Raw genomic sequence first — 21,418 nt, forward strand, 5'->3', positions numbered from 1 at the left:
AAACTGAATAAATGCGCGAAAAATTTAACTTTGTATGGCCAGAAGCGGATTCCTTGAACACAAAAATATTTGAAACACATGCTTTCTAAAATAAATATTCACAAGAGACATCCAAAAACATCGAATTACTTTATGACGACGTTTCGTAATTTTTGGCAGTTATGGCGCGGGCGCGATTGACGTCGCTGTGACGCGTTGGCAGTTGAATGGTTCTAAAATTTTTTTTGAAACGTTGCACAAATATACAACGTGTTTTTCGGTTTCATAGTTATAATAATAAACGTTTGAATCAATTGATGACTCGAAGAAAAAGAGAGACTTTGCGTTGTTCTACACGCACGAGTAATAAATATTTTTTCTTCATCCTTTGCTCTTTACGATTCTAACAATGTACGTTAAAGATGTAATAACAGAGTGTAATTGTTCCATGGACCCAATTAGCACTTTCCGGGTTCCCGAAATCTCGGGAAAAACCGTTCCGATTCGGAACCGGTTTGTATCGGATCGGGTTTTTTGTCGATTCCGGAATGGTTGGGAAACCCAGGATTTTCAGGTAACCAGAAATTTTTGAAAAGCCCGAAACGTCAGTAATCTGACTTACCTAATATCTACATATAATATTAGACCAATACTAAATACTAAATACTCAATACAATTAGTAAATAGAATATCTAAATGACGTCAATAATTTCAGTAAAAGTTATATCATCTTTCATCGGAATATCCGGGAATCCTGAAAATTTCGACAAAACTGATACTTTCGAGAATCCCGAGATTTTCACCGAAACTAATAGATCTAATTCCCCACCCGACGCTACCAGAAGAATTCTGGTACCAGGTCAGCCCTACATACAATACACACTTATGTATGTACACACGCACGATGTGTAATACTGGGTTATTTCCGTGGTGCGTCCCATAAGGACCCCTAATTGTAGGCAAATCAAGGTACGAGTGCACTCTGAGCAGCACCGATGCTCTTTTGTTAGCACGCGGCTGATGTCACCCCAAGAAACTCGGAGCTGCTCAGGTGAACTCGTACCTTGATTTGCCTACAATTAGGGGTTGCCTATAAGGCGCGTCACGGATATAACCCGGTAGTAGTTACACTTCTTTTTCTAACCATGTAGTATAATATCGTGTATATTATGAACGGGCGATGAAGATAATCAACGGCATGACAAAATAATAAAATAATATGGACTTCGATGTACGCAATTATCGCGGATATATATATATATATATGTATAAAGGCATACGGTCTGCAGACTCGCTGAAAAGAAAGAAACCGAAGGAAGAAGAAAAAAAAAGAAAGACACAACTAATGTAATAATTTGTTTACGGCTTGACGTAGATTTCGGTCTTATACTCCGCAATGTCATGCAATTTTTATGTCATACGATGTTATAGATATACACGTATGTACCTATACAATACATATATATACAGTCGCAAAAATAAGGATCAAAGTTTACGAGAGGGATTCAAATATGTATAGATATCCTTCAAGTAGAAGAAACTAAAGGATTTGTTTTATTTCTTTTAAATCCGAAAGACATGGCGAAACAAAAATCCTGCAGACGCAAATAACTGGTTTCTCCGAAATGTCACTGACCCAAATGTTTAAAAACTCGGGCGAGATTCTTGAATTTTGAAACAAAGAACGACGTTGGCGTAAAGAGCAGTAGGATGAAGAACAAAAAAAAAAAAAAAAACTGGGAAAAAACAAAATCAGCAAGCAAAAAACAAATTTGCATTGTACCGCAATAAGGTGACCGTGGTAATTATAATTCGTGTTGAACTGTTTATTATTATGTATAAAATAATGAAAGATCGAAATCTTAGAATGTGCGTGTAATAATGTGTCGACAGTGGATTTTAAACATGATATATATATATATATATATATATATACACCTGATGGGAGGTGCGCGAATGACTCGCGTAAGAGAAAAAGTTTTGCGAAACTTTCGATGAGGCGTATAAATGTAAATACAAATATAAATGTTGGGCGTGTATTAACAAAACGTAAACGAAACTACTAAATTCCAACAGCTAGCCGTGTCTGACAATTACGAGACATGTACCGAATGTGACCCGCTGACTGCACAGCTAAATTTCGTAAGATTTCTCGGCGCGCGTTCAAGTCCCCAAACGGGCCCATCGAGTTAGTCAGGGCAGGGATTTCGGGACCACTTTGCAGGCATGAGTTTGTCGATCAGTTTCTATCGCGGCGCGTCGTTCGCGGTACCTACATACGAAATGCCTTTCGACGAATCGCTGTCGCGACAAATATTCGAGAACACAAATTTAAGGAGGAGATTTTATCTCGGATCTCCCGAATCAGTGTCGACGCTCGTATTTCACGTTACGCAAACAAAATTTACCTGCAGAACTGCAGTCAACGACTTGTTATACCTGTTTCGAGTAAAGCCAAACTTCGGACGCTGGAGTTACGAGGTTGAAATTGAAAACTTGACCCGACGCAATATTGACAAAAGACATACTGTGTTCGTACATTGATACCACTATTTTTAACTTTGGAATAAATTTAACGGATATTCATAATATTAGGGGAGAAATTGAAGTTTTTTTTTTTTCTACAAGTATATACATAACTCGCTTGTTTTCATACTCTGCTTCATTTGACAATTATTAGTTATTTCTTGGGTTGTTAACGAATAAGAAATTTTACCTACTAGAATCCATGTTTTCTGTAAATAAATTTTCAAGGATTATAGAATTGGTTGTTTGATTGGATTGTTTATTTTTTTTTTATTTTATTTTTTGCTACTAAAAGCAAATCCGACGACTATTCAAATAATTGAAGCTCTTTCAATGTCAAAAATTGTATTCGCTTAATCCGAGTTAAATTTACTCAATTGACGTAAAATTTTACCATAAACACATAAAAGAAATACATGGTATTAGGATTGAGTGAATATTTACGGGATTCGAAAAACCTTAAGGCAAATGTTTAAAAATGATTAGACGCTTGGCTGAAGAAGTGTATGAATTTTGTAAATATGCTTCTATCTTGACAATTAATGATTTGATTCGATTGGGGTTTGTTTTATTCAAAAGCACATAGATCGAGCCCTATTTACAGATTTTTATTGTTTAAACCGATTTGCTTCAAATTCAAAGACAGTATTCTTGGATAGTTTATACTCTTTACCAAGATATGGAATTACTGTTTTTTTTTCAACAAAATAACGAGCATTTCAAATTGTAATCCGATTTTCAAGAAGTGTCAGTTTTCAGAATATTCGTATATTTTACTTTAAACATTTCGATCACGTAGTGAATTTCAGACAACCGGAGAACCTTGAGTTGAGAAGTAGTGATTATTAATAAAAATTCATCGTTACAATGAACGTGAATATAAATTTAAATATCATTAACAGTTTAACATGTTAATCAAATTCAAACTCAAAAAATATTAGATTTTGAGATTTTTCAAAAACGGTTTGATTTTTTTTACAAATTCTAGAGGATATTCCTCACTTAGCGTTGAAGAACTTATGATAATTTCATCATATGCCAGGATTTGGTTTCAAACTATGCATCTTTTTCTAACTGTTTTCTGTTGACTGAAAAAATGAATACATTTTCGCTAAGAATTTCAGAAGATTTTCCTTTCATATATTTCCAATTTTTTGAAAAAAAAAAAAAAAAAAAAACTTCAATTGTTTTAGAAAACAATGTATGGCTTCGAAACTAAATCCCGACCCACGATAATATTTAAACAAGTTTTTGAACACAAAGAGAAGAATATCCTCTGAAATTTTTAGCAAAAAAAAAAAAATGAAACCATCCTTGAAAAATCTCAAAATCTAATTTTTCAAAAGCTTTTAAAAACTTCTAGCGACCTCGATAAAATTTTACGTATTTTTGTGTTTAAGCTCATTTAAAATTGGAACTTGTTTATAAGCAACTTTTTTTTTTTTATGTAACCAATAGTTTTCGGGATATACTAAATTAATCTTCGGAAATTGTCGATTTTCGCATATATTATACCGAATGCTAACGTCTAACAATAAACGTCATAGAATAAAAGACTAAAAAAAATCACTAACATTCTCTACAGGTAACAGAAAGTTTTCACAAAATTTGATTTAATTCTGAGAGGGTCAGTCTTTTGGTCAAATCTATCTGTGTGGAATGCCCCATATACATATATGTAAATACAATAGATACACATCTAATCCGTGTGTATACTACTGTCAATTATGCACCTGCGTAAATCACCTTGGGATTTATTTCTGCCTGATTGTATGAGAAATTGTGTCGAACTTGAGTTGCCGGGTGACACGTTTCAATCGATATTCCCTGTCTTCTTATTATCCCCGGGTTATTTTCGGAGGTTCATAATGAGTGAGTAAAAAAAAACTGGTTTTCCGGTCATACAACCGTTCAATTTACACGCGCGAAGATGTTATAATGATGTATGCCAACATGTTGAAATTGATATATTCATCAATTCAGCGCGCAGTTTCGTTGTACAATGTATTCACTTGCAAGTCTCACACGAACATGTCGTATTATAATAATGTCAGATATATCGCGTATGGAGTTGAATGACGAAAGTTTACAATTCGCCGGGTAAATCCACCGATATTATAGACAGCTGTATCGTATGTTATATTTTGCAATTTTTATACATTTTTATTTTTTCCACATAATTTCGCTAAATACAACGACGACTCGGGATATATTTTAAATAACTTCCAGGTCCGGTATGGTAAATTACACGTTATTGACCGTGTAGGCAACCGCGTGGGCTCCGTTCAACCGTAAATCACGATCAAGGTAAAGACTTTAAACACCCAAACTTCCAATTCGTAACCCCACACATTATTACCGACAAGATTTTCCTCCCAGATTTTCGGTCTTGTACTGGTCGCGTTTTTAGTTCGTTTGAATTATTGTTTTACTGTTATTATTATTATTATTTTTTTCCTGGTTACTTGAAAATTTCCGTACGACTTTTGAATTTTATAACGCCTTATTATACCGCAGAGCTGATCAAGCGGTAAAAAATTTCACGAGCATTGTGTCGGGTTGGAGAAATAATAGAACGACAATAAGGAAACAGGTTTCGTAACGCTTTTGACCACGTTTATCAATTTTTATATGGAGTTGTTTGTCGTTCGGTTTAGCATAACTGCGTCCATGGAATTTCAACAAGTTCCATCGCGTTCACACGGAACCGTGGCGACACGATGCGATGGATGGAAAAAAGCGCGGGTATTTCAAGAAGCCGAGTGGCGCGCGTCGCTTTGCGAACCGCGCGATTCGAACGGGCTGAAAACGAAGACGCGTACTGAAACCGCACCTCACTGTTTGTTTCACAGGTGCGTAATACGTGAATTTCGGCAATCTCCGTTAAACGCCGAGGAGAAGAATATTAAACATAAATTATATCTTAAAAAAAAAAAAATCGAATTGCACGTGATATTGCAGGTATTAACAGATCCAGCGATAACGCGTACAGCACGAAATATGTATGTATATAAAGTGTACGTTGAATTGAAATAAAAGAAACTTGTTCTATATAAATATTATATTTTTAATGTACTATTTTTACTATTCTTACTGATTTTCATGCATTAAATCATGAATTTCCCACTGTATTCGTGCTTTGTATACATATACTTTACACTAGTTATGTAATAACCTCGAACTAGTTTAGAAAAAAAAAAAGAAATTTTCTGATAAATTCACCGATTCCAGCGCAGATATTTGCGCGGACATATCGCGGCTCGATTTTTTTTTTTAATCAGGTGGTTCCGCTGTCTTTTATCCGGTTTTTTACGGCAGCGTGATTAGCCAATATGATATTTTAAGATCAGATTAATTATACACCCAAATCAATTATATGTGTTCGTACCGGAGTGTAAATCATGAGAAATAAATAACGTGTACTTACGTATACCTATATTCACGGCATAAACGAGCTGGCACATCGAGACGTTTATTATTGCGTCAATTTAATAGAACCAGAGATTTTTTTTATCTATTAACTAATAGAGTTTTTTCTTAATCAATAAAAGTTCGCCTTGTTGAGTATGTCAATTTTGTCTCTTTTTTTTGCATAAATCAGGCATATATTAACTGTGTGTGATATATTGTACAAGTAATTCTGTCGAGATGGGAAAAAATGTAAGGGCCGTCCGACGAAATATTTCTCTTCTAATAATACACGCGTCTGCTGTTATAGGCAATATTTTTTTTCTATACCTTAGAACAAAAGATATAGAATAAATTTTTAAGCGAAGATACCGATTAATTCTTAGACCTTTCAATATATTATTTAAAGAAGAAAAAAATTCTCCCGGATGCATATCACCGGGTCTATTTCATCGTATTATCGATATAATGCATGAAAATCAGCTTAGGAATTTCGTAAAAAATATAACGAGATAACGTTATTAATTTACGATTTTATATGAAATATTTGTCCTCCGACTGACGGCGCAGCAGTCAATTTAACCGGTAAAATTCGTCATTAAATCCCCCTACACGTATCCGAATAATCTATTGATTCAATTGATAATCGTTCTAATCAGTATAATAAGCCTCACGTGTTCACAGCAGCTGTTCAATACTCGTTAAAAATATGCGTTCACACATGCGTATGCAATAACACATATTTATATTTATAAAATTCGTAACACAATCTCTTGCACCGTCATAAACGTCTGTGTTTCACCTATAATTTCCACTGCAATATTGTATATTACGTTAACTACACTATTATATATTACTGTCCTAAGCGACCAGAGATCAACGACTGACTGAATCGGAATCCAGGCGGAGCAAATACCGGGTGAAAAACTTTGCCACAAATGTATAGGTACATACATATACATAGATATATACATATGATTAAAAAAATATCTCTATGTACACCTGGTAAAAATTTTTAAAAGCATACACTGTAACCACATGGTAACGCGTTCAACTACGACTGAAAACGTGTGCAGATAACTCGGTACCACGTGCTAAAACGGGGAGATACCCGTGTTTGAAATTTACAATCGGATGAGTCATAAATTCGTTAAGTATTTTCGAGGTATGTATGCCTGTCCGTCTAAGAAGCGTCTCGTACCTACCCATTGTGCTTGGTATAGGTGTGTAACTAATCAGTAGATACGCGATGCGTATCTCGACAACCTGTATATTAAAGAGGAATGAGTTTTTTTTTTTTTGTTTTCTCTTCTTATTCGAAATGCACGGAGAATTAATTTTTGAATTGAAAAACGGTCTAAATATTAATCGTATTTGTCGATCTAAGAAAGGAATATGTTGTAATCAATTCTCGTAGTTCACGATATTGTAAATATGATCACAGGATGTGTAAAAAAAATTATACGATACGTTGTAATGTTTACGAAGTTTATCCCTGAGATAATGCGATTACAATCGTTTATACGGATCGATAGATCTGTTTTGGTATAAGCGCCAGTTTCGCGGCTGTGGGTCTACATTAGGTCTACGTTATACGGCGAGGATGATCAAGTTTGGCGGAATGCGGTCTTCGCAATTCTTTCAGATACACCTGTAATAATAATTATTAAATACTTGGCAAAAGTTGAATAAGTTTTCTAAGAGGGAAAGATAGAACAGAGAAAAAAAAAAAAAAACAGACAAGAAACAAAATAAACTTTCTTCCTTCTTATGCTCTCTTTCTATATCATGAAATGTAAGCCCTAAAAACGTTTTACGGGCCTTTTCTTTTGTTTGTTGTTTTTCTCAGAATTCTGATTACACATTACTGACGGAGGAGCTTGCCCGCTTTCGTGCGAGAAAAACAAGTTTCAACTATTCGAAATGAGGAAAAAATCTGTTGGGAAACAATAGGTAAGGTGGAAATGAACCCAATTCTTCGAAAATCGTAAGTGCAACGTGAAGAAATGTTTGACGCGAATGAATGAATAACATTTGGGAAAATCACCGCCGTCTGCAATTAGCCCGAGTGAATCACCGGCTTCTTGATTTCATTTGTTTAACGCAACTGGTGGATATAGTCGGACAGACATGCGACACAAGTTTTTGTACAGATTCAGATAAATTCGTGTAAATTATTCTCTTCCAAGTGGCATGTAACGTAAGAAAATAAAACAGATGCCAAAAACTTGAGAGATCAAAATTTTGGAATAATATCCAACGGCGAAGCTTTGCCGCAAACGCTTCAAAACAGCCAAATCATTAAAAATAGAGTATTGATGGTAGTCAATCCGTCTAAATAGTGTCTCACACATTAAAACGATATTTCGCTAAATTATTTCGATCAATTATCATTATTTACACGAACGCTATTATGAATTTATGCTGATCTTGAACTGGCATATTCACCCGAAGGCGAACCTTGTGGCCAAAACACGAGTTCAATGAAACTTCCTTTCTACCTACAGATAAGTGCGTGGTATTTAATAGACAAGTGAGTTTAGATCTGTCAGAAAGAACTTGAAGCGAAAAAAAACCGTGACAGGTGATCAATATATCTATCGAGTCTCATTAGATAGAATGAATAAATGATTTGAAGTAAAAATTCTCATCGCTATTGATTTCAGGAAGTGTGTTCTAGGGTATAACTTGAAAAACGCATGGCCAAGGTGAAAGAGAATAAAAGATAAAAGAATCCTGGCTCTGCACCTGATGATCGGCAATTAGATTGCAGCGGCGCACGTCTGGCTGCACGAGACCGCCTGCGTTAACCCGACCGATACCGGTGAACAAGCCAAGGCGAAGCGAAAGCGAGTAAAATCAAAAGCGCTACTGCGAAAAAAGGGGGGATGAGGGGTGGACGAAGATTCGGTCTGCTGATGTAAGGGGTCACTTACCGAAAGGAGCAAACTGGCGGTCGCGACTTGTTGCGGCGTGGCTTGAATCCCGAGGAACGTCAGAGCTCGGGGTGTGGGCGAAGGCAGCGGGAGACGCGTGACGACCGGGACGCGTGTCGGGCGTAGGTTAGGTTAGGTTATGTGTTAGGTTGGGTTGGTTGTACCAACGCAACGCGACGCGTTGGTTGGTCGGCGGCGACCGGTGCCCGGCTTTCGTTCGTTGTACCAGAGCAAAGAATACGGAAGGTGTGTAGACCAGAGGATGTGGATTCTGAACGCTTCAAGGCCACTGGTGTCGTCTGCTACCGTCTAGTCGATAGAGTATAGACGGATAGATGGCTGATTGGGCGAAGTTTGGGAGTTTATAGCTCGGTGACCGATTGTTCGATTCGATTGGGATTTGTTTTACAATAAGCCATGTTGTTAAGTATATAAGGTGTGCTTTAAACGGAGAAGCAGAGTAGCAAAGTCACGTAATACCGCCCCCCTCCCCCCCCCCCCCCCCCTACACGTGACGTCATGACAATTACAGTTAAACGCAAATGACGTCATGTGGCGGCACATTCACAATGGCGGAAGTAACAGTGGATGCGCAAGAACACACCTTATATAGGTGTACTTACACCATGGTTTCAGCCAGAGGTATGTAGATCAAGGACATATCCTAGGCGTTGTGAAACATGCCACAGAGCGAAAGGGTTCATGTTACTGTCATCCACAATGCTTCCCATAAATCGATTAAAATAGAAAAAATATGTATGTAATTCATTTATTCAAGCTTCATGCTTGATTTACTTACATTTAAATAAAACAAAGTCTAATGGCCGTCGAATGATTGATTGTCGAGATATAAATTCACGGAATTCATCCACTACCTTTAGGTACACTGACTATATAATAAACCTCCATAGTAGACGACACAAATGGCCGTGAATCAGTCAGAATCCACCTCCTTGGGTGTATACAGAAATACATTGCAATTGTTTCAGAATTCCGTCTAAACACAACGGCATATTCGACAAGCACACTATACAGCGTACCAAAATCCATAATTTGCGTTTAATGTTTTATGCCGTAAAAGTTGTAGTACAAAACGTCGAGATTTTTTCAAAATAATGGTGAATAAACTTCGGCGGGTTGCATAATACGCATAAGGGCTTTGATAATACTGAAAAACAGGGACATTTTACTCTGTCGGTAAAGACGCGTTATAGCATCCTCTTAAATGTGGGTTACACGGGGGATCAGCTACGATGGACCGGCATGCAACGCTCTTCCATAGATGTGTACCTTCATTCTATTTATTACACCGATGCCGAAGGAGAGAGAACAGAGCCGGATTTCAAACGAAGCGATTCGGTTAAAAATAGTATAACGTACGCATACTTACCGAGTTGAGGGCAGTATGCAGTCGTCGGCTTCCCTTCGACGCTCATGGTTCCCTGACGGTGACGGTATATGTATAATAAGACGTTACTCGTTCGTCGCACGTGTTTCGCACAACGCGGAATCTGCGCGTCGTCAAATATCAGTCATTCGCCCCTGCACCGACCTACACACGCGTTACATCACCGTCTGCAACGGATCGAAAACCGCCGCTTCTATGATCCTCTGCGTCCTCACCGAACTCGCCAATTAGGTATAATTACTCCAGTCTCGAACGGATTCCGTCTGTTTTTGTTTACCGTCCCATGTCGAACTAGTTTTTCTATCGTAGATACGAATGTCGAATAAATTTACCACCTTGAACCGTGTTTACTTCGACAGTCCAATTTCACTCGTTCCTCTATCCGAACAACCTGTTGTTTTCAGTCGTTCCGTTGATGGTTGTTTTGACTTCGCTTTACGACGACAATTACGGTAATGCCTCCGCCTCAAACAGCCACTGATCGCCCCTGCACGCGATTATCGTTTATCTCAATTTTATTATCATCCATTGTTTATTTCAGCAGCTGAGTAACATGTTTTACAGATGATTCTATACGATGTGTTCAACGACGATTGTTAACAGACGTGTGTGTTAATGTGCTGTAGGTCCAGTGTTGGCCAAGTCTTTAACGATTTTCAGCAGCCGAAGAGTCAAACTATCAATTTACCGATTGTTTATTCGTGACGTTATAACGTATGAACTGAAATTTGACGTCAAGCGAACGTATTATACTCATAATTCTTAATTTCACTCAAATACCCCGAACACGCCGTAGTTGTGGCAAACTTACAAGGAACATTAAACGATGATGTAGTCAGTTGTGATTTATAGGTCCAAGGTCATGTGTATCCTTCATTGATTTAATTGTATAACACTTCCTTACATGTAGGTATGTGCATTATACTTTTGCGAATACTTAGCAGTACACACCGATAATTTTCAACTGAATAACTGATGATGCACAGTAACATGCTCTACAATTATGCGAACTTTACACTCTCCGTTTCATTCATGTCGAGAACGTATAGATGTAACCGGGATTTACGAGCCTTACTCACACATACTGACGATGAATCGCACCAAGCGACTGCGGTGCAAGTTCCCGCAACCGGAATTGCGGTATGTTTGTAATGTGGCGTTACTATGTAATTACCAGGTATTCGACACGAAGATCTCTTTGAAATATGACCCAGTTTCGATTTCGCATTGGTCACTAGTCCGCGAAGTGTTCAGCGTTGGGATGGGAAAATTTTGCACACGCATCTTCTGCTATGAGACATGTGGAAGATACGTTATTATGCGACATGCAAATCAATCCTGATAATTGCATGTCTGGATTCGAAATTTCAAAATTTATTCAAGATCAGAACAAACAAGCCAATGAAGAAAAGAAACCCCGTCGAAACTCCATCTCTACAACATGATGTAAAGAATTTGGATCGTTTTGTTTTACTTTTTTGCAAAAGGAGCCATTGGCTGCATTTTATATATGTTTGAAGAAAGATTATAATGATGTATAAATATTGTGAAACAAGATTACGTTATTCGAAAATTATCTGGACCATTGATAGAGAAATCTTCATTCTATTATATTACATGTATTTTGTTCAGCTTATTAAATATGCACATATGGCAAATGTATCTTGATCTTCTGTTTATCGTATAATAATCAAACCATTATGGGTACATATATGGCTTCGAACATAGGTATACATGTTTTACGCGATACCATCGAATTCAAATCCGTTTATAATTGCTGCTTTGGATAATTTACGAAAATAAATATGAACTTAACAAACTAGTTAAGAAGCGGAGAAAAAACGTGAAATATCAGATAAGAATAAAATTTATTGAACAAGCTTGGATGACGATTCTCCTCGAGTTTCAGCGTTTGCATGCTGTAAAGATATTTCATACTATATTGAAATGATTGTATGTAAAACATAGCCATATCCATTATTAAAAATTCTACGTATTAAAAACTGGTTTAGCCTGTCTACAATATTTAATGCGGACTGAGATTTAGCTATCCGACCGCATCCCGAAACAAAGACCCAACCACACAAATTAAGTATTTTGACCTTTTTTGCTATTTGTCTGTTTTTTTTTTTTATCGCTGCATTCATTTTAACACTGTATTTAATCTAAACCCGATTTCGAAACATCACATCCTGTATTCTCGGCGAAATTCAACGGTAAAACCACATCATAAAATCGGAGATAAAATGACATCAAAGTCAGCAATACCAATGAACAAATGTTTGTAAAAACTGCTCCAGTCTAGTATGCGTCGATCGAGTGGAGAATAATCCTTGTTGCGTGAAAAGTGGAAAGTTAAAAGAAATCTTCACCCGACTCTTATATTATCATACAAATTGATCGTCTGAAGCAAGGTTTGAATTGGTCACTACTTCCACATATTATATCTACGAATGAAGTTATATATCGATCACACTATCGATATTATTTGCTCTTGAATTTGAGGAGTTTTTATTTGGGCAGTAAAATATACAAAATTCAAACCCTTCTCAATTTTAATGACAACGTATAGCATTTTTGTATACACCTACATTGTATATTTCATGTACTACGAAATGAATTAATATATACAATACAGATAACACGTTATCGATGGCGTAAAAATCATATGCTTCATTACACGATGCGATAAGATAACGCTTCAGTTACGCGTTGAGTTATACCTGGATTTCTACGTGATGATAACAGTACGCAATAACTACGAGTCCGTCACCTTATATATTGGTCATGGATTATTGAACGCAGGATATTATATTAATGTAACATCTTAAGTCACTGAATCAACACGAAACCAAGTTCGCGAATGGAATTTAGCGTGACGATATATGTACAATTATAATCAGGATAACTTCTTATTTTGCTTTTTTGCATTAATTGTTTACACGTGTAGGTACTGTGTCCGGGAATTCCGCCAGTTTCTTTGATTATTTTTTTTTTTCTTATTTTTACTGCGTAAATTATCAATTTGGTTATTTTGTTTGTGACATAAATTATAATTTTTTATAATATCATACTTCGCGATAGAATTGGACTTGACATAAGAAAAAAAAAAAAAAAAAAAAAAACGACAACAACTCGTGCTGAAATCTCAAATATGGTTATGTTGACGATACGGAGACGAGTGTTTGCAACGATAGTTTGCTGATACATACAAACATCACGATGAGCTCAAGTTGCAGGAGCTGTTTCAGACAGAACACATCTTGCTTTCACAACTTCGTCATGATCCGGCTGGATGACCTTTGAGAGACATAATTTTGCACAAACAAATCGAAAACTCTGAAAATTCATAGCCACATCGTTTTAAGTTCATAAACCAGGATTATACTGTAAGTATCCGGTTATACGTACAACCGTGAGATTAAAAATTCCCAGCGGTAATTAAGTTGCCGCTTTTTATTTCCTCTCCAAATCGATTTCGAACAACCGTCAATCGGCCCTGATGACTCGACTGATCATTGGTTGCGTGATACGTAATCGATCTGGGAAAATAACCGAAACCGTGTCCCGATCGCCGTGTTCCTGGAACCTCGATCACGATCGTTTTTTGCCTTCGTCCTGCCTAACGATCCATTTGGCGTCCGATTCTCGGGCCTTCGAATGATTCCCGCCCATGATGCGTTTCCGGTTGGATTTGCCGTAGGCCTGCCGGTAGAAGCCCAGAAACAGGACGATCAGGGTGAGGTTGTAGAAAAACGCAACGTGAGCAAGCCATCTCGGTCTTGCGCAGCCTCTGTAGAGAAGATAAGCGACTTGGGAACCAACGACGATAAACTGTACCTATAACACAGTGAAAATTAAATGAAAACCGAAGTGGATTAAAAAACTAGAGATCCGAGATATTTTTTTAACTCAACGTTTTACGAAGATTTCACTCCACCTTCCCTCAAGACAATGCTGATCGTAAGATTTTCAAAAGAAAAAAACAGTCGTTGAATATTTCTGATAAGAAGAGGTTGATGATAAAGTTTCATAAATCTTAGGGAGGTCGTTTGCTAGTAAATCCAATTCAAAAACTTGTTATGCCACAGCCGAAGAAGCTCCTCCCCAATCATAATTACACACAGTGTAGTTTGAAAGTGTCATAACTTCGACTCAATCGCCGTAAATTTCTTGAAATTTACCCAGTAATTTAATGACACTCGTTACATCGGCTGTGATATTTTCGAGAAGTTCATCACCGGTATTTAACAATTGATTTTTATCACCAGCTCATTAGAGGAATTGATTTTAACGAACTTGTTGGAAATTTAAAATCGAAGGGCTGCAGAATTGTATAAAAACAAATTCTTTCTTCAAATGTGTATCGAGTGTATAATTGAATTGTCAGAATACTTAAGATCTCTTTAACATTAGAATTATACGGATGTATACTTTATACACACTATGAGACAAGAGGAATGATATTCCGATAATAATCACGTTTCAAAAAGGTCGTTCGGATCCTATAATCAGTATTTTTTAATATCGTAATTAAATTTTTTTTTTTTTAAATATTATTCTACTTCCATCACGAGTCTGTTATTGTACGTGAAGTATTTTTCTCACACGGAATGTCCCTGAAAATGATCAGAGCTGCATGTAACGGAACTCATCACTTATAACCTTATCCGGGAAGTTATAAACATATTTTATATACCCATATCCTATATATAGTTTTCAAATTATAGCAATGACAGCCATTCGATTAATTGTAAGCTTACGATTCACCGAATGATTCCTGTACATACGTAGATATGGCTCAAACATAAATAATCTCACCAGTTGAATTTGTGTCAAGTATTTTTTCCACCATAAGTATTTGCGGTACGATGACCCGAGGGCCGAGATCAGGTAGTAAAGGTACATCATGACGTGTATTCCGGCGTTGATGGCGACGCTTGGCCAAGCTGTGTACAAAATCGGCTATTATAATTATAATTAGCCAAGACTGACGTGCGAGTTTCGCGTATTCGGCGTTATTCTTTCCATCAATCAACCGCTGCCCGGGTTAAATTCGGTTTTCGGCCGAATGGATTTCGTGGTGAGATTGAAGAGAGCTACGTCGTTGCAAGAGTGGCGATATTGCTACACGTGTTTTACATTCCGTCAATTTGTTTGCAGACCCATGTATAATGTCTGTAAGCACCGCGGAGCGGTGATTATACGTCGCAGGTTCACGGTTCGCGAATACCGCTTTTTTTTACCAAATCAAACAAACGAACAAAAAGCAAAGCAGAAAAAAAAAATACGCATCAAAAGGAAACGCGCAGATTTGAATTGCAGGACCAAACATCGCAGGTAGTACACTTGGGGACAATGAATCTGAGACGGCTAATTTTTTCCACTAGACAGTTATGTTGGCAACACACATTAACCTATAGCGCCACAGTCTGCCGAGCGCGAAACAAACGCAATCTCAATAAACGTAACATGACCCATGACCGTCGAATCTAACCTTAGAATTGACGTGTCAATCCAACAAGTCATTATCCCCGCGCTCCCCGCGGTATTCTAAGGTTAGATTCGACGGTCACGGGTTACGTTACGTTTATCGAGATTGAGTTAGTTTCGCGCTCGGCCGACTGTGGCGCTGCAGGTTTCTCGGCGTTGCCAACATAACTGTCTAGTGTAAAAAATTAGTTGTCTCAGATTCATTGTTACCAAGTGTACGGTACCTTGGCCTCCGGGTGTGTAGAGCGTCCCGAGGTACCAAGCCATCAGCATCGCCAAGTGGTGATAGACGTGGAGGAACGTTATCTGCTCGTTTTTTTTTCGCAGTACGAAAAACACCGTGTCCATCAGGTCGATCATTTTGTTGAGATAAAAAAGCCAGACCGCTCTCGCAAGCTGTAACGAAACAAATATTTTTTATGTTTATTGTATATTTTTTTTCAAATCTCGAATACGACATGACTTTTACATACATAGTTATTTATGTCACGCGTGTACGTGATATAATTTCGTTACACACATGACACAGCGGATATCGCGCAAGATCATCGTGCCTTCACGGTTTTAGATTTATTTAATTATACGCTGTCGTTTGACGCATTTCGTGACATATTTTTCATACATTACGTGAAATTCTTGAATTTTAAATACGTGACGTGTCAATATGTTTGTATCCCGGACTCGGCGTCGGAATTGATGAGATTCGAATGCGTTTTAAGACGTACAGGCATTACGATCATCCTTGGTACGAGCACGTGATAATTTGCGACTCGTTGATATTTCAGGAATAACCAATCGGGGAATAATGGTAATTAATTGAATTTACGGTTTCATATGTGTGCGTGTATGTTGAAAATGATTTAAACCATTCAGTCATAGTGGTAGGAGTATTCTTACCATTTAATTTATATCCGCTTTTTTATGGCTAGAGAACTTTTCAACATATTTCTTTGCGGTTTTTTGCTATTTCTGGTAGCATACTAATAGGTTTGTAAATTATTATTATTAGAAACAAATTGATTGAAAAATATTGGGAAAATTGAAGGAACAAGTCATTTCTGAGAAAGTTACCCCTCTACACGTATATATCATGTTTTAAATGAATTATAAGTTCTTGGGATTCCTGATTACGAATCTGAAATCGGATTTTGCATAGTTTTTTTGACCGTATTCCATCAAAGTTGAAATTTTCGACCACCATATTGGATCCACCATCTTAAAGTTTTGAAATTTGGTTTCAGATTCGTTATCAACGATCCCAAAGATCATAAAATACCAACTTGTAATAAAAGTTAACGCAGCACAATAATGTGTGACTCAAAATCGCATGGCTAGACTGTCTAAAAGTGCAGGTATTTTATATCGCCATTATATACAAAGTGTGACGTTTTCCTTTTAATTATATTTCATACAACGATGGCGGTATAATTTTGGTATGGAACGTCATCGCTGCAAATACTTGGTTTTTATTAAATCGATCTATTTGTTCCGAATCGTCATTAACCTTCTAAGATAGCGTATAATATATCAATTAAAGAGATAGATGGGATAAAAATCGACCCTTTTTATTTATTTTACTGCGAGATACTTGCACATCGAGTTTTTACCAAATTTACGTATTTACGAGCTACGACAATCTCCAAGTCTGAAAACATAACAACGAATAGTATTGAAACAAAGAACGACAACTCAAATATTGATGTTTAAATTTAAATCTCTTTAATATTATTAAAAACTTAGCAGATTATGTTGGATTTGTAGTTTTATTCATTGGCTCATTTTATTCGGAAGATTTTTTGCTAGAATCCCGTTGCGTGACTTTCTTCAGAAATCATGATTAAGTATTCAATCACAGAAACTCGCATCGATATTAATTATAATCAACAAAATCTGTCGTTATCATCGTTTCGAAGCGATTTTAAATAAAACATAGGTATCCAAGCTTTCACTTAAAATTTCATTACCAACGTTTTATTTTTGAAAGTTTAAAAAAATTGGCCCAGCCTACGAATATATCAATTGGATCTCAAAATACTAAAATCGATTAAAAGTAACGGCTCAAAAGTTGTTCGCTCATCGATCTACTCAAGTAAACTCGATCCCCGGATCAAATATCGTGCATCACGTTAACGGACTTACTGCAATTTGGTTTTTGGCGAATTGCTTATTCGTATATTAGATACATTACACATATAGCGTATCAGTGACTTCTGCAAGCGGCAAAAAGCGAGGATAAAAATCACCGTCGATAAATCAAAAGCGGTAGTGAAATTTATTCAAACATTAGGATGTAGTATCGAGTTAATGCCACGACGTAGAAGTCGTCGTACTCCATTACATCAGCTGCTATTACTTATTGCCGGTAATCATATCCCGAACATCGATTTCCTTTTTTATTCCGCGCAAATTTATCCATCCAACATTCGTTTCCTCTTGACACGAGGAAGAATGTCTACTTCAATTTTGAGTAATTTTTTTCTCGTTGTTATACCACTGCGCACTTATCTTACACCTGTATGCGTCGATGTATATGTCCAATCTACCTTCAGGCAAAACAAGCCTGCTGTACCGTTTATCCGTCATCTATAATACAGGCAAAGATAAATGTTGCAGAACCGCGAAACAGCGATAAATCGAACGTCAATAATATAGCAAATGGCCAAGGGCAAGGATCGGTAGCCGTGAATTGGATCATAAACTCTTTACGCCAAGATTTTAATACGTATAGGTATATAGTTACGGGCACTTACAATTAGACAGGTAACTATATACTGGCGTATGAAACTCGAGCCATTAGCCTCGTTTTTCAATTCGGCACATTTGTGCGTCAATTTAGCCGGTCGCAAAAAATCGATGCTAGAACAAAAAAAAAAAAAATAAAGAAAAAAACAACAGAAAAAATTAACGAACAAAGCGGGAAAGAAAGACAAAAAATACACAACCGATCGTTTAACGAACCTAATCACGGTCTATACGGTATAGATAAGAATTTAACGGATCACCCTGAATCAGCGATTAGCATCGAGTAAATTCATGATGATGATGATGATTCATTAATTATTCTCCGTTACCTTCGAGAGCTTGAAGGTTTTCGTCAGAGTTCGTTTATGCCGCAAACAGGCGTATAACGCATGGACGTGTGTACATAGATTGTCGATGATTACCGGCCAATGTAATTATAATTCATTGACATTGAACGGAGTTATAATGGAGTCCTTGCACTAATCACTACCCGGGGCATTGAAAGTCACGATTAACCCTCCGCCATTACATGCAGTATAACGATGACGGATAAAGTTTACGTAAGTTTGAAGTCAAAAGCGATGCACAGGATGACCTCATGGAGGGTTGGTTGGTCAAACGGATCGATATCTTTTACTAATTTCATTGCAAGATATTCGACCACGTGATATTGAGTATTCATCAAAATGTAAAGAGATCGTCCACTTTGTACACTGAGAAAAATTTCATTTGTTATAGTAACTAGAATAATTCTTTAAAACAGGAATTTTTAAAAAAAACTGTTTGAATGTTGTTGGAATTACGAAAAACGCGGTACGCCGAACCATTTTGCGCTATCGTCGATCCTTTTTTGGTTATTGCAATGCAAATACAGTTTCTTTGGTTTACTCAACTTTTTTAGATAAATAAGGCTTTAACGTCAATTTATCGTTGCACAAGCGTTAAATTTTCGCAACAGTTGCAAGAAAATATAATAACAGTGATCGCAATGAGAAAGAATAGTAACGGATACTAGACTTTCCGGTGAAAGCTACAAAGTTCATTTTCATTTTCTACCTAGAACTATATTTGTCGATTATGGTAAACAATGAAAATAGTTGAGACTGAGCGGTAACCGGAAATAAAAATTTCTTTCAGTGTAATTTACGAATATAGTAGATACCGGTAACGAGTATCGAATCTCTGGATGTCTGGTAATAAAATGAATAAAAATAATCGATTTTAGTCCAAACAACCTCGCGAAGATCTCTATGCTCGTTATTTCGAACGATTTCCCGCGTACTTCCCGAAATAAAAATAAAATAAAAAAATAAAACACAAAGTGCCAACTCACCCTCGTTTTCGTGGGTTCCAGCCTTTGCGACCGGCCGCAAAAAGGGCTGAACATCCCGGTCGAGACGCAGGCGAGAACTTCGGCGAGGATGTAGGCGTTCATGGTGATCTGCACTAGGTTGTAGCACACCAAAATACCCCTGAGACCGAACGGCGATGCGCTCTTCATTCGGCGCTTGCCGTAGCTGAGAATAAGGCCGTAACCGAGGTACAAGAGCACGACAATCGACGGATTATGGAGGCCAGGCCAACCCTCGACGGTTTCGTCTTAAAACGGAACGATGTTGTTGTAATTAAGTATCAGGTATACCCGGCTACAATATTTTGAAAACGTTTTTTTTTCCCGCCCCGGATATCATTTGATTTCGGGATTTTTGAGACCGATTCGCAGACTTGGTCACTGTTCGTGAAATTCCTATCGACGTAGGTTTTTGTTAAGATTTTTTTTTTGGTTTTTCCTTTTGCAGCCACACCGAGAAAAATTTCATTTGTTACGACAACTAGAAATATTCGATAAAACAGGTATCGTTAAAGAAGTTGTTTGAATATTGGTGGAATTACGAAAAACGAGGTACGCCGAACCATTTTGCGCTATCGTCGATACTTTTTTGGTTATCGCAACGCAAAATCAGTTTCTGAGGTTTACTCTACTTTTTTAGTTAAACAAGGCTTTAACGTCAATTTATCGTTGCACAAGCGTTAAATTTTCGCAACAGTTGCAAGGAAATATAGCAACAGTGATAGTAATGTGAAAAAATAGTAACGGATACTGGACTTTCCGGTAACAGCTGGAAAACTGATTTTCATTTTCTACCTAGTACTATATTTTTCGATTGTGGTAAAAAATGAAAATAATCAAGGACTGAGCGGTAACCGGAACTAAAAATTTTCCTCGGCGCTCTTTACTAACCTGGTTTCCCTATGTACTGTTCAAGGAAATTGGGTATTGGTCGATCAAACATTTTCACACTTTCTATACGTATACTCTTCTTGAAATTGATCAAATTGTGCAAGATTTTCGTTGCTCCGCCGATCAATTTTCGCTAGTTTGCGTGCAGCATGTCATGATACCAAAGGCATTCACAGTAAGAAGTGAAGGTTGAACGGTAGTAGTGTGTTTTTTATATTTTAGTACCTTTTTTCTCCACCGTATGCGTATATTGATTTTTAATCGCGATTCACGTTTTTATCTATCTATTATTAATAATATCATAGCTTTCGGATCAAGCCCACTGTACGACCTTCTGGGGAATTTACGTACACCATAAATTATACTACCTACGTATAAAACGTGAGTTGTGTACCACAATATTATTGAAATAAGTAACAAATATATAGACATAATGTTATGTATTGCACATATATAAATTTTGACAACTCATTTTGTCCGGTAGATAATAAGATAGATAATAAGGTAGATAATTTTATCGATTGTCGATAAAATAATTTTCTTTCTTATTAATTTGGCGATGTTCTTTTTTTCACCAGATCGTTAGTCACATTTATCTGTATATTATTATCCCCGGTATTGCCAACGTTGCACGTGTATATTATTTTGGCAATCGTTTAAAATTGTAGCCACAGGCTTATACCT

At 36.9% G+C, this 21,418-nt stretch overlaps 2 protein-coding genes and 1 long non-coding RNA gene across 6 annotated transcripts in view; 1 reads left to right on the forward strand and 2 right to left on the reverse strand.

Annotated features, from left to right (window-relative positions):
• Positions 1-10,442, reverse strand: part of LOC107223220 (elongation of very long chain fatty acids protein AAEL008004) — a 55,800-nt gene extending 45,358 nt beyond the window's left edge. Inside the window, exon 1 of one of the 3 annotated variants that reach the window (XM_046738993.1) lies at positions 10,240-10,442. In XM_046738993.1, the coding sequence (XP_046594949.1) occupies positions 10,240-10,285 (46 nt within the window). In that variant the 5' untranslated portion in view covers positions 10,286-10,442. The remainder of the gene's footprint in view (positions 1-10,239) is intronic. The other 2 variants (XM_046738991.1, XM_046738992.1) reach the window with 2 other exon arrangements.
• On the forward strand, positions 2,023-5,572 carry LOC124294230. 2 transcript variants are annotated; one of them, XR_006904173.1, is made up of 4 exons: positions 2,023-2,510; positions 4,735-4,812; positions 5,163-5,357; positions 5,467-5,572. It is a non-coding gene; the product is annotated as an uncharacterized LOC124294230 (long non-coding RNA). The 2 variants fall into 2 exon arrangements; XR_006904172.1 differs by having other exon boundaries at positions 5,163-5,478.
• Positions 10,443-13,284: 2,842 nt separating the features above from the next.
• LOC107223219 (elongation of very long chain fatty acids protein 4-like) lies at positions 13,285-20,187 on the reverse strand. The gene is made up of 4 exons (XM_046739209.1): positions 19,826-20,187; positions 15,975-16,146; positions 15,079-15,206; positions 13,285-14,097 (listed from the first exon to the last, which is right to left on the reverse strand). The coding sequence occupies exons 1-4, from the start codon at positions 19,991-19,993 to the stop codon at positions 13,852-13,854; spliced, it is 714 nt and encodes a 237-aa protein (XP_046595165.1). The 5' UTR covers positions 19,994-20,187; the 3' UTR covers positions 13,285-13,851.
• Positions 20,188-21,418: the final 1,231 nt, after the last annotated feature.

The sequence above is a fragment of the Neodiprion lecontei genome, chromosome 4 (assembly GCF_021901455.1).
Source record: "Neodiprion lecontei isolate iyNeoLeco1 chromosome 4, iyNeoLeco1.1, whole genome shotgun sequence".
NCBI lineage: Eukaryota > Metazoa > Arthropoda > Insecta > Hymenoptera > Diprionidae > Neodiprion > Neodiprion lecontei.

Excerpts from the sequence above, each read along its gene's own strand:
- LOC107223219 (XM_046739209.1), bottom strand. The coding sequence starts at position 19,993 with ATGAAGAGCGCATCGCCGTTCGGTCTCAGGGGTATTTTGGTGTGCTAC. Across the intron at positions 16,147-19,825 it reads TGGAACCCACGAAAACGAGG|CTTGCGAGAGCGGTCTGGCT; the intron begins GTGAGTTGGCAC and ends GTTTCGTTACAG. Across the intron at positions 14,098-15,078 it reads ACTTGACACAAATTCAACTG|GTACAGTTTATCGTCGTTGG; the intron begins GTGAGATTATTT and ends ACTGTGTTATAG.